Genomic DNA, 12,638 nt, shown 5'->3' with positions numbered 1-12,638 from the left:
CGATACATAACTACATCAATTTGGCTTGCAAATAGTGAGATATAAGTAACCAAGATATGACTCATAACTCATTATGTTTAAGAAAGCACTACTGTTCAAATATCCACAATCACCCTTTTATAACAGGATGTTATATGCATTTACACGTCTCCATTGCTAGCTTTGTACTATTTATATATGCAACTATGATCAGTTTGCGCATATAATTATATCAGAAAACTACAACATACCGACTCTTGGGCTATATATATGTATGGAGGTCGAACTAGTTTTTCACAGTTCACAGTTGAAGTTATGGGTACAAAGATTTGGTCATACAGTTATTTATGTTTTCTTCTTAAGATTTTTGTCTTAAGTGCTTTGTTTAGGATTTGCTTGGCATATAATGACAGTGAAAGTAAACCTTCAGCATTCTTTGTTTTTGGAGATTCTTTGGTTGATCCTGGAAACAATAACAGACTTGATAACATTGCAAAGTATAATGTCTGGCCAAACGGAATCGATTTTCCAGGCGGGATACCTACTGGACGATACACTAACGGAAGAACTGCTGTTGATTTTTTAGGTGAGTTTCCTGATAAATCCGACTAACTCACTGTGTTCGAGATGATTATTGTAATCGCATATTCTTAGAAGCTGTTTTTATTTTTTTGTAGCTCAAGGTTTGGGTTTTAAGAATTTCATTCCAGCTTACAATAATCCAGCTACTGCCGGAGAAATTGTTTTTCATGGTGTCAATTATGCATCTGGTGGGAGTGGAATTCTTGACAAATCCGGTTACATCTTTGTAAGTAAATCTTACACCGGTAGCTGATCCCAGTTATTTCTCGGAACATTTCATATTCAGATCATTTTATTTCGTCGAAATATGTACAGGGACAAAGAATTTGTATGAACGATCAACTCGCTAACTTCGCGAAAACAAGGCAGTACATAACTGTTGGAGAAAGTACTAATAATGTAACTGAGAAGAAGATACTTAGCTCAAAATAATATTGCTGATGTTGCTGCACAGAGAATGTAGAGGCACGTAAACTACGCTGTCCTAAAGGCAATATCGCCTGCCACTCCTCTGAGATGCTACAACAGTTGGCGAGTCACCTCCAGGATACAACTACAGTTAGTACCCCTCAATGTAGCATACAATGAGGGTACCCTTAGAGCTTGGCAGAACTTAAAACAGTAGAAGAAATGTTTACAGAAAAACAGAGGGAGAGTAGAAGAGATGTTTCTCTGTGGTGTATCAAATGAGCTCAAGACTCCTCCCTTATATAGTGTTTAAGACGTTACAAACGAGAGGAAAAATGCATGCAACCAAACCATGCGTATGACAGAAATACTGGTAATGTTGGGTTAAAAACAGTGTTGCTTTTGTCAGGCTTAGAGCAGTGTGTTGTCAAGAAGCCAAGCCAAACATGTGCGGACAAGAAACCCAAAACAAATACGTACAGACAAGAAAGCCAGGACAAACATGTGCAGACAAGGAAAGCAAGACAAACACGTACAGATAAGAAAGCCAAGACAAACATGTGCAGACAAAGAAGAAGATTCTTCTGCATGTGTGTAAAACACGTACCAAAAGTTTCAGCAAAAAGATAGGGTCTAATGAACCCACACCCACACCCACACCCGAACCCGAGCCCGAGCCCGACCGACCGACCGGACGGACGGCGGCGGCGTGCGTGCTTCTGTGCGAATCACCGCGCGTACGGGAAAGGCAACCTTGCCCTAGTCTAAGCCTTCCCTCCAAGCACAAAAGTCTAATGACCCAAGGGCCATGCCCTTATAGCCAATTCTATGGTATTTATGTCTAAAACTCTTTAGATTTTAGTCAATGTGGGACTATTGTTTTATCTATTCAAAAGAAAAAACAATTAATGGGCAATAGGTCTAGGGATCAAAACATAGTCCATGGAAAAATTGGTAATTTTAAAGCGTTTTTTCTAACAATCCCCCACATGAATGATAAAACATATCGACGAAATACGAGAAAACATAATACATCAATATTAGGCTAAGGTGTCCCAGAGATTGAACCTTAACATAGTGAGAGGTTACCGGAACTGCTTGTTGTTTCGGTGAACACAATGTCTTGAACCGTCAACAGTGAGTGCAATTCAGAAATAACAACCACACTTTGATGTCTCAAAGAAAAAGAAAGCTTCCAAGCTCTTGCCGTTGTGCCCATTTTGGTCGTGGGCTAAATCCCGGACTTAATGAATGTCTCTAGAGAAAAAGCTCAAATTCTCATAGGAAGCGGCCCCACTTCCAACATCCACATAGGTGAGTCCATTAAGAGTGTCCTGCCACACTCCGCTTTAAGCAAAGCCATGGAACTCATTAAGATCTTGACAGATCATCCTAAAACATGCAAGCAGCACTATCATACGGTTACACCATAGGGAGGGACAAAGATAGTGCTTTCTCTCGTCATCACCAAAAATTAGTTATCTCATTGAACCTTGATCTTGGAGCTCCGTTCACAAGGTTGAGTGTCCTTCATGGCGATTTATTCTATGAGCTTGAGTCCCATCCCCTTCGATGTGGATCTAAATACCTCTCTAGATAACCCTTTCGTCAAAGGATCTGCAATATTCTCTTTAGACCTTACAAAGTCTATAGAGATGATGCCAGTAGAGAGTAGTTGTTTCACTGTCTTGTGTCTTCTTCGAAGATGTATAGACTTTCCGTTGTATACACTATTCTTTGCGCATCCAATAGCAGCTTTACTGTCACAGTGGATTGCGATCGAAGACACAGGCTTGGGCCAGAGTGGAATTCCACCCAGGAAACCTCGTATCCATTCAGCTTCCTCTCCAGCTTTCTCCAAGGCTATAAACTCAGACTCCATGGTGGATCGGGCTATACATGTCTGTTTGGTAGACTTCCATGACACAGACGTACCACCGAGTGTGAAGATGTACCCACTAGTGGATTTTCACTCATCTGAGTCTGATATCCAGTTAGCATCACAATACCCTTCTAGCACAGCAGGATACTTCCCAAAACTTAAGCAATAGTTTGAAGTTCCTCTCAGGTACCGTAGAACTCTGTAGAGAGCATTCCAGTGATCCTGCCTAGGGTTGCAAGTGTACCTGCTTAATCTACTCACAGTATAGGCAATATCAGGTCTTGTACAGTTCATTAAATACATAAGACTGCCAATACACGAGAATACTCAAGTTGATAAATACCCTCACCCTTGTTCTTTTTCAATTTGCAATTGGGATCATAAGGAGTAGTTGCAGGTTTAGCATTTTCATGATTAAATCTCTTAAGCACAGTTTCAACATAATGAGATTGACTAAGACTATATCCATCAGACATCTTTCTGATTTTCATCCCTAAGATTACATCAGCAGGGCCTAAGTCTTTCATGTCAAAGTTTTCGTTAAGCATGCTTTTAGTGGTATTAATACTATCAAGGTTACTACCTAATATGAGCATATCATCAACATATAGGCACACAATAACATGAGAATCATCCACAGATTTAATGTAAACACATTTATCAGATTCATTAACCTTGAAGCCATTAGATATCATTACATGATTAAATTTTTCATGCCACTGTTTAGGTGCTTGTTTTAAACCATACAAAGATTTTTTCAGTTTGCATACTTTATCTTCAAAACCTTTCACAACAAAACCTTCAGGTTGGTCCATATAAATTTCTTCATTCAATTCACCATATAAAAAAGCAGTTTTAACATCCATCTGATGTATATGCAAATCATAAATAGAAGCAATAGCAATCAGCATCCGGATAGAAGTGATTCTAGTGACCGGTGAATAGGTATCAAAGAAATCTAATCCTTCCTGTTGTCTGTACCCCTTAGCTACCAACCTAGCTTTGTGTTTTTCTATAGTTCCATCTGTTCTAAGTTTCCTTTTGAAGACCCACTTGCAACCTATGGTTTTACTACCAGGAGGTAAGTCTACAAGCTCCCAAGTTTCATTTTGTTGAATGGAATCCCACTCATTATTTGAAGCTTCTTCCCAGAAGGGAGCTTCCGGAGAAGTCATAGCTTCCTTATAGGTTTGGGGTTCAGACTCTACCGTAAGAGTCACAAAATCTGGACCGAAACCTTTCTCGGTTCTGACCCTCTTACTTCTTCTAGGTTCGGTTTCAGCATCTAGAGACGGGGGTTGACTAGTCGAAGGAACATCTGAGAGATCATCGCGGACCCTTTTATGAGGTCCAGACCCTAAAGGGAAAATGTGTTCGAAAAACACTGCATCTCTGGATTCCATTATGGTGTTCTCACCAATTACCATGAACCTATAAGCACTAGTGTGCTCAGGATATCCTAGGAAAACACAATCTACAGTTTTAGGTCCTAGTTTGGTTTTCTTGGAACGAGGAGTGGCCACCTTGGCCAAACACCCCCACACTTTAAAGTATGCATAGGACGGTTGTCTTCCTTTCCATAACTCATATGGAGTTTTTCGGATTTCTTAAATGGAACTCGGTTCAAGATATAGCAAGCAGAGAGAATTGCTTCCCCCCACAGGTTCGAAGGTAGCCCTGAACTAGCTAACATAGCGTTCACCATATCTATGAGTGTTCGGTTTTTCCTTTCAGCTACTCCATTCGACTCAGGTGAAGAAGGTGCAGTAGTTTCATGAATGATGCCATTAAGTTTGCAGAATTCTCCTATAGGTATCACATACTCACCGCCTCGGTCCGACCTAAGAGTTTTAATAGTAACACCTCTTTGGTTTTCTACTTCAAGTTTATATAATTTGAAAGCGTCTAAGGCTTCATCTTTACTTCTAAGAAGATAAACCTGACAGTATCTTGAGTGATCATCTATAAAAGTGATGTACCATTTTTTACCTCCTCTAGTTGGTGTTGATTTCAAATCTCCCAAATCTGAGTGGATTAGTTCTAGGGGAGTTGTACTACGTTCAACCTTTTTGTTAAAGGGTTTTCTAGCATATTTAGATTCAACACAAATTTCACATTTATGACCTCTGTCAAAGTTTATTTTAGGAATGCAGCCTAATTTAGCAAGTCTTTCAATAGATTTGAAATTAACATGTCCTAGTCTATCATGCCAAACATGTGAGGAGTCACAAACATAAGCAGAAGAAGATGCATTATCATTCAAGTTCAAAGAAAGTACACTAAGCTTAATCATGTTATCAGTGACATATCCTTTTCCTACGAAATCACCACCTTTAGAGATTACAACCTTGTTAGACTCAGCTACAAATTTAAAACCTTTCCCAAGTAAGATGGTTTCTGAGATAAGATTCTTGCATATGTCCGGGACGTGATACACGTCATTCAATGCGAGAGTTTTTCCTGAAGTGAGTTTCAATTCAACCTTGCCTTTTCCCACCACTTTAGAGGTAGAAGAGTTTCCCATAAACAATTTCTCATCGTCTCCTACTTTGTTATAGGAGGAGAAAGCATTTCTGAATTACAGACATGCCTAGTGGCTCCAGAATCAAGCCACCAGTCTCTCACATTGGTCACATTAGAGACAAGGTTGACTTCAGACACCATGCCAGTAAAATATCCAGAATCATCTACTACGTTTGCCTTATTTTTGTTTAGGATCATTTTTGGTCTTTTTAGGTGCCCTGCAATCTTTGGCCATATGACCAGTTTTCCCACAGTTATAGCAGTCGCCTTTGATGGTGTTTTTGGAGACACCACCCTTTGGCTTAAGATGGTTACCTTTGGAGTTACGTTGTTTGTTACGTTTACCATTTTTGCTGGATTCTCCGTGCTTTTTCTTTGACGCAGCATTATCGTCCAGGACATGAGCTTTGTTTGACATGTCTTTGCTCAGCATCAGGCTCTTGTCCTTGCAGCACAGAAGTTCCTCCACCTGGATCTTTTTCCCCAGCTCCACCATGGTGATTTCACGATTCTTGTGTCGCAGCCTCCTCTTGTACTCGTTCCATGAGGGTGGTAGCTTTTCAATCACTGCAGATACTTGTAGAGATTCATCAATATGCATGCCTTCAGCAAGAAGTTCGACGAATTGTTCTACAACAGGCTTTTCATCAGTCATCTTATATTCCAGGAACCTAGCCACCAAGAACTTCTTGCTTCCAGCAGCTTCAGCAAGATATTTTTCTTCTAGGGCTTCCCATAAATCAAAAGCAGTAAAATTCTCTTTTGCATTGTAAAAGTCGTACAAGGAGTCATCCAGACAGTTAAGAATATGGTTTTTGCACATGTAATTTTTTCTAGTCCACCTATCCAGTCTATCTTCATAACCACGGTCATGAAGCCTTCTTGAGGGTCTTTCTAAGGCAACTTCATCTAGCCTTTGGTCTTTTAAGAAGAATAACATTTTGGACTGCCATCGTTTAAAGTCTTTGCCACTAAACTTTGGGGGTTTGTCTACAGTACTCTTTCCCATGTTGTTACAAAATATAGTAAAGAGGATATTGCCTTTAGATTGTTGGAGAAAGTACTAATAATGTAACTGAGAAGAAGATACTTAGCTCAAAATAATGTTGCTGATGTTGCTGCACAGAGAATATAGAGGCACGTAAACTACGCTGTCCTAAAGGCAATATCGCCTGCCACTCCTCTGAGATGCTACAGCAGTTGGCGAGTCACCTCCAGGATACAACTACAGTTAGTACCCCTCAATGTAGCATACAATGAGGGTACCCTTAGAGCTTGGCAGAACTTAAAACAGTAGAAGAAATGTTTACAGAAAAACAGAGGGAGAGTAGAAGAGATGTTTCTCTGTGGTGTATCAAATGAGCTCAAGACTCCTCCCTTATATAGTGTTTAAGACGTTACAAACGAGAGGAAAAATGCATGCAACCAAACCATGCGTATGACAGAAATACTGGTAATGTTGGGTTAAAAACAGTGTTGCTTTTGTCAGGCTTAGAGCAGTGTGTTGTCAAGAAGCCAAGCCAAACATGTGCGGACAAGAAACCCAAAACAAATACGTACAGACAAGAAAGCCAGGACAAACATGTGCAGACAAGGATAGCAAGACAAACACGTACAGATAAGAAAGCCAAGACAAACATGTGCAGACAAAGAAGAAGATTCTTCTACATGTGTGTAAAACACGTACCAAAAGTTTCAGCAAAAAGATAGGATCTAATGAACCCACACCCACACCCGAGCCCGACCGACGGCGACGGCGTGCTTCTGTGCGAAGCACCGCGCTTATGGGAAAGGCAACCTTGCCCTACTCTAAGCCTTCCCTCCAAGGGCCATGCCCTTATAGCCAATTCTATGGTATTTATGTCTAAAACTCTTTAGATTTTAGTCAATGTGGGACTATTGTTTTATCTATTCAAAAGAAAAAACAATTAATGCAATAGTTCTAGGGATCAAAACATAGTCCATGGAAAAATTGGTAATTTTAAAGCGTTTTTTCTAACAATAACCTCCAGTATAGGTACTCATGCCGCTACCGAGCTTTTCTCGAAAGCTATCTTCGCAGTTGGCATGGGTGCAAATGATTTTCTTGTCAACTACTACACTCCAGTTCTTTCAATACTTGAACAGACGTTAATTGCTCCAGAAGAATTTGTAGATGCAATGATCTCAGAATATAGACCTCAACTGACAGTAACTAAAAAATTACTTTTTTACCTTCTTTTTTATCCTCTGTATTAAAATGCCTAAATTTTTTGTACGTAGAAATTGTATGAAATGGGTGCAAGAAAATTTGTCATTCAAAATGTTCCGCCCATTGGCTGCGTCCCATTAGAGAGAGACTTGAACCATCTATGGGTTGGGGATTCCTGCGTCACGTCCATGAACGACGCAGCAATGTTATTCAACACGAAACTGAAAACATTAGTATCCGAGTTGAACTCAAATCTTGTCGGATCGAAGTTTGTTTACGCAGATCTCTACTACATTGCTTCGGATATCATCGAAAATTATCAGTCTTACGGCTTAGAGAACTACAATTCTGCGTGTTGCCGTCAATTAGGCCGATACGGAGGATTGGGTTTGCGCGGTCCAACAGAGAAAGTTTGTTCAGACAGATCGAAATATTTTTTCTGGGATGCAGTTCATCCTACTGAGGCTGTCAACTTAATCGTTGCTAAACGATTGCTCGATGGCGATTCGAAAGACATTTACCCGATAAATATTCGCCAACTATGTATCAGTTAGGAAATACTAATGTACTGATACTGAAATTGGCCTTTGAAAGTCTTCAAAATGACTGATATAATGTTACTAAACTTATGTCTGTTAAACTTGCTTATAAATTTAGAGTTAGAACTTCAGACAAATATTCTTTAAATCTAGCAGCAGCAGATTCAGATAAACAAATACACAGCACCATTGAACGGCCAAGAGATTCGTTACTATCCGGTAAGAACACGCAAACTTGTGGTGTTGGAGTTAGATCAATAGGTCCTGCGTAAATGGGCAAACCCCATCCAAAATCTGCAGATTCATACATCCCAAACCTAGTCCATTGTGTAATCATTAACTTACCAGCAAATTCAAGTCTTTGTGGTCTATCTACTTCAATATAATCGATCGTTGATCTTACATATTCTTCGGTTACGCCTTTCCTAGCTTCACGAACCAATTGAGTCGTTTCCGGTAAGTCTCCATCTATGACCTGTGAAACAGTGGCTGTAGAACAAGCTAGACACACCACGTTACCGTAAAACCCTTCTTTTAATGACGGATTAATAAGCTTCTGTCGAGCATTTACTGAAAATGTAAGCCTTAGTTCATAATCCAATGGTTTTACATCTAGTGCTCTGACCCAGGATCTCCAGACATGAGCTGCCATTGCGTCGAAAGCTGTACAACCTTGCCCGTCGTCCGGATGAGCTAAGCTTTTAATTAGCGTCTGAAACTCATCTGAAATGCGGTAGCACTTCTGAACGGCTTTCGTCTGCCACAGTGTCGTTGTAAGGCTTGAGCTGTCGTCTATTTTTGTGAACTCAACGTGCCGGAACTGAACTTTTGGTGGATCACTAGGCCGAAAAAACTCGCGATCCCAACATGGTGTAGGATCAGTCACAAGGGAACCTGACCGCGCTGTGGCAGCCCATGCACTGACAAACTGCATTGCTCCGAGGCCATCACAGAGGCAGTGGCAAAGGCGTAAACCTAGGCTAAATCCGCCACACTTGAATCTAGTAACTTGTGCAATTACCAGTGGCATATCAATAACCTTATATGCTTCTTCATAAGGATATCTGAAAATCAAAGGAATCCATGCCGGGTTTGGCACTGTCAGGTTTCCTAAATCTGACATTTCCATCTCCGAAGAAGCTTCAACGAAAAGCACACCTTGTTTCGGTCCGAAAAACACCTCCAGTTTTCCATTTTTAGTCTCTCTGAGTCTCCCGGAAAATGGGTAATAAGGGACTAAAACTTTGGCTAGAGCATCACGCAAGATTTTGGCTTCAAACGTTCGATTGGAAGTCTGATTGTTGGCTTCGAAAAAGTATAACGTCGGAGTGAAAACTCGTGCTCCGATCATGTCATCGAGATTGGATAGATAAAGACAGTCGCCATGAGCGGCAGGAATTGGAGATTCTGGTTCCACTGTATGGAAATGATCATGTTTTACAGGGATATTTAGGTGAGGGAATTGAAGCTCTTGTATCCATGAAGCCATCAGAGTGAAAGATGGAACAGAGAACAGAGAGTGGAAACTGCTGTAATTTATAGTGTGAAATTTATTCCATGACATGCAAAGCTTCATTTCATGGGTAGAAGAGGTTTGGTATGAAGCAGTTGAGAGTGAATGCACACATGAAATTTAGTCTATGATTTTTCATTAGATTTTATAACTTTCAATGTTCTTTGTGCTTATGCCATTTTTAATCTTAATTTCTTTAGGGGTGTTTCTAAAATATACCATTTTGTAAGGGCGTATAAAATGTTTTAAATGTATTAAAGGATGATATTAGAAATTATGCAGTTGTGTAGGTCTTTATTTTGGCAATATAGCTTTCGTTTTAACACTAACACTGAGTGGATGAGCTGACAAGAAACACGGAGAAAGAGAGAGAGAAAGAATGGCAGCAGCAACTGCTCTTCTCTGTCAACCTCCATCTATCTCTAAAATCCTTACAAATCCATTGAATTCCAGGTAAATTCTCTTGCATTCCATCTCTAACTCTCTCTTTTCTAACTCTCTCTTGCACTCTAACTCATTTTCTTATCTTCAACAGACCCCAGAGCACTAGTTTTATGAACCAGAAACTATGTCAAAATCCAGAGAAATCCAATAAAATTTCTTGTAATTATTCAAAACCCACCTCAGAAAATGCATTTCCAATGCTAAATTCTGTGGAAACAACTCATTTGGGTAAAAGGGAATTAATGCTGTTTGGACTTTCATCTTCAGTATCTATGTTCTTATCAACTCCAGGTATAAGCTGAACAAAACAAACCCATTTCTTAATTATTATAAAATTTCATGAAAAGGGTCTGAAATTTGGATATTTCTTTTGTGATTTTGTAACATTTAGGTTCGAATGCTGTTGTTGAGACGGAGAAGGAGAAAATGGCTTTATTTGTTGATGATATAAATGCTTATTCATTTATGTACCCTCTTGAATTGCCATCAAAGAAGTTTGTCTTCAAATGGTAAGTTAATTTTAGAATATCAATCTGTTAAATTCATCCTGGCATAGGCTATGAATTTGACTAGTTCTCATGAATCTAAGGTTTATCTTGAAAGGGTCAGTGTGGGGACTGGAACTACTGACCTCAAATACGAGAGTAGTACCCTGACCAAACTGGCTTCCCAGCTGGTTTACAATCTAAGTTAGTCCAGCTTGATACCATTTGGAACAATCCTATTGACAAGTGTGTCTCTTCACTGCACTACCTTTAACTCATATTGCGCATTTTGGTCTAACACCACTGGGCAGTCCTTTTTCGGTATGGCTAACATAAGGTTGTTGCACTATAGAGAAGTTATAAATGAATTAGATGTATCTGAAAACTGACTTTGTTCGTCTAATTGAAGGGTGGAATCCAGAAAGCCCGAGCGTTATTCATCAGCTGCACCACTATCTCGTATGTTTTATTATCCGAACCATTTCTAAGATAAGATAGCGGTCTTCATGAGGACTTCTAATAGAATTTTCCTCTTGGTGTTGTTATTAAACAGCTGATGCGAAGATGCGAATTGTATCTGAGCGCGTTGACATAATTGATAACCTTATCATTTCTGTTTCGGTAACTAGACTGAACCCGTATAAAGCAGAAACAATATCTATTTCATGATTTGTGAATTTGACGCTCTTTGGTTCAGATAGGTCCTCCGAATTCTCAGTTCATAGCATCTGCAGACAAGAAAGAATGGAATGCAAAAGATGTTGCTGATTCTGTTTTGTCATACAAATCTGCACTGGTAATTGGATGTTTTGACCTTTCGCCGTAGTCAATTAAGTTTATTTATGTTTGGTCATTGTCACTTGATGCTTGAACTCACATGCATAAACTGTGCAGCGAGTAACCTCAGCAGAGCGCAAGGCAGAGAGTCAACTTCTTGAGACTCGTACAAGCCAAGTAAATTCCTACCTTGATACTTTCCCTGTTTTGACCTGTTCGTTTTAGAAGGCGCTGTGTGCTCTGCCAAGTATAACTTCCCTTGTTCTTATTTTTCGCTTTTAGTTAAGAAGATAATTTTGTCTTCGATGCATTGTTAAAACACCATGATACCAACTTAGCCTAGAAAATGTACTTCTTTTGTACACAAATTCCAAAAGCTTGACGCCTTGACCATGTCTAGTTTTGCCTGACAGATTGATGGTGAACCTTATTGGTACTATGAATACCTTGTCCGGAAATCACCAACAAATACTGTAAGTTTTCACTATCCACAAACTTGCCAGTGTTTTCTTGGCCAATGATCACCAATGATCCTTGTGGATGAATTGCAGGTTCAAGAATCAAACATATTCCGGCGCTATGCTGCTGTAACTGCAGAACGAGATGGTAAATATTATATCATCAAATTGTGTAAAATATTCTGTTCCTTGTGATTATGGTACACCATAAGGATTTTCATGATTTTCTGTAGGTTTTTTATATTCATTGAACACGTCCACTCTCGATAAGAAGTGGGATATAGTAAGTCCCGTCCGCCTCCACTAACTAAATTGAATAGACCCATTCAGAAAGATCTATGTTCTTAAATATTGTATCTGACAAAGAAATGTTTTTTCTTTCATTGTCCTTGTGTTGCAGATGGGACCTGTTTTAGAGAAAACGGTGTCCTCATTCCGCCTTCTTCCTCCAACTGATAACTACGTTTCTCCAGGGCAAGATCCTTGGAGATTCTGGTGACTGCAGTAGATAGTTTCCTGCAACAATTTTCAATTTTCTCTTTTGAATTGTAGAGTTCAAGGCTGGCGACCAGTATCATTCACTTCACAATGCGCACTTTTGTAGCATCAGTGATTAGAAAGAGATTTGTGTTAAGTTTTCTGATGTCCGTTCTGTATATTTAACATAAAACAATTTTACATGGTAAAATCCTCATTGTAAAAGAGTTCCAAGAGAAATTGTTTCTACAATGCTATTGTGCATTCTGCATGCCCAACATCACAACTACCATGACAAACCTTGCTGCATTCTATTTTATGAATGACCTAAAAGACTAAAACCAAAACCAAAAAAGAACAAACATAATATCGAACTATTC

At 39.5% G+C, this 12,638-nt stretch overlaps 3 protein-coding genes across 3 annotated transcripts; 2 read left to right on the top strand and 1 right to left on the bottom strand.

Moving 5' to 3' along the window:
* The first annotated feature begins 293 nt into the window (after positions 1-293).
* LOC113306262 (GDSL esterase/lipase At4g16230-like) lies at positions 294-8,119 on the top strand. The gene is made up of 5 exons (XM_026555220.1): positions 294-565; positions 657-787; positions 877-931; positions 7,374-7,564; positions 7,637-8,119. Exons 1-5 carry the CDS (start codon positions 295-297, stop codon positions 8,117-8,119), a joined length of 1,131 nt encoding a protein of 376 aa, XP_026411005.1. The 5' UTR covers position 294.
* Positions 8,120-8,210: 91 nt separating this feature from the next.
* LOC113306261 (omega-hydroxypalmitate O-feruloyl transferase-like) lies at positions 8,211-9,593 on the bottom strand. Its single transcript, XM_026555219.1, has one exon. The coding sequence runs from the start codon at positions 9,591-9,593 to the stop codon at positions 8,211-8,213; it is 1,383 nt and encodes a 460-aa protein (XP_026411004.1).
* Positions 9,594-9,960: 367 nt separating this feature from the next.
* On the top strand, positions 9,961-12,522 carry LOC113303615 (psbP domain-containing protein 5, chloroplastic-like). The gene is made up of 11 exons (XM_026552655.1): positions 9,961-10,070; positions 10,153-10,352; positions 10,453-10,570; positions 10,956-11,005; positions 11,100-11,167; positions 11,244-11,342; positions 11,441-11,500; positions 11,737-11,796; positions 11,875-11,929; positions 12,015-12,064; positions 12,182-12,522. Exons 1-11 carry the CDS (start codon positions 9,997-9,999, stop codon positions 12,278-12,280), a joined length of 933 nt encoding a protein of 310 aa, XP_026408440.1. The 5' UTR covers positions 9,961-9,996; the 3' UTR covers positions 12,281-12,522.
* The last annotated feature ends 116 nt before the right edge of the window (positions 12,523-12,638 follow it).

Source organism: Papaver somniferum, chromosome 8, assembly GCF_003573695.1.
Source record: "Papaver somniferum cultivar HN1 chromosome 8, ASM357369v1, whole genome shotgun sequence".
NCBI classification, from domain to species: domain Eukaryota; kingdom Viridiplantae; phylum Streptophyta; class Magnoliopsida; order Ranunculales; family Papaveraceae; genus Papaver; species Papaver somniferum.
The sequence above is the reverse complement of the archived record's forward strand: the minus strand, read 5'-3'. Positions and strand labels throughout refer to the sequence as shown.

Bases quoted from the DNA above. Each gene is read 5' to 3' on its own strand.
- LOC113306262 (XM_026555220.1), top strand. From the start codon at position 295: ATGGGTACAAAGATTTGGTCATACAGTTATTTATGTTTTCTTCTTAAG. The intron at 566-656 runs GTGAGTTTCCTG...ATTTTTTTGTAG, and splicing joins AACTGCTGTTGATTTTTTAG to CTCAAGGTTTGGGTTTTAAG. The intron at 788-876 runs GTAAGTAAATCT...AAATATGTACAG, and splicing joins ACAAATCCGGTTACATCTTT to GGACAAAGAATTTGTATGAA.
- LOC113306261 (XM_026555219.1), bottom strand. From the start codon at position 9,593: ATGGCTTCATGGATACAAGAGCTTCAATTCCCTCACCTAAATATCCCT.
- LOC113303615 (XM_026552655.1), top strand. From the start codon at position 9,997: ATGGCAGCAGCAACTGCTCTTCTCTGTCAACCTCCATCTATCTCTAAA. The intron at 11,797-11,874 runs GTAAGTTTTCAC...GATGAATTGCAG, and splicing joins GGAAATCACCAACAAATACT to GTTCAAGAATCAAACATATT. The intron at 12,065-12,181 runs GTAAGTCCCGTC...CTTGTGTTGCAG, and splicing joins TCGATAAGAAGTGGGATATA to ATGGGACCTGTTTTAGAGAA.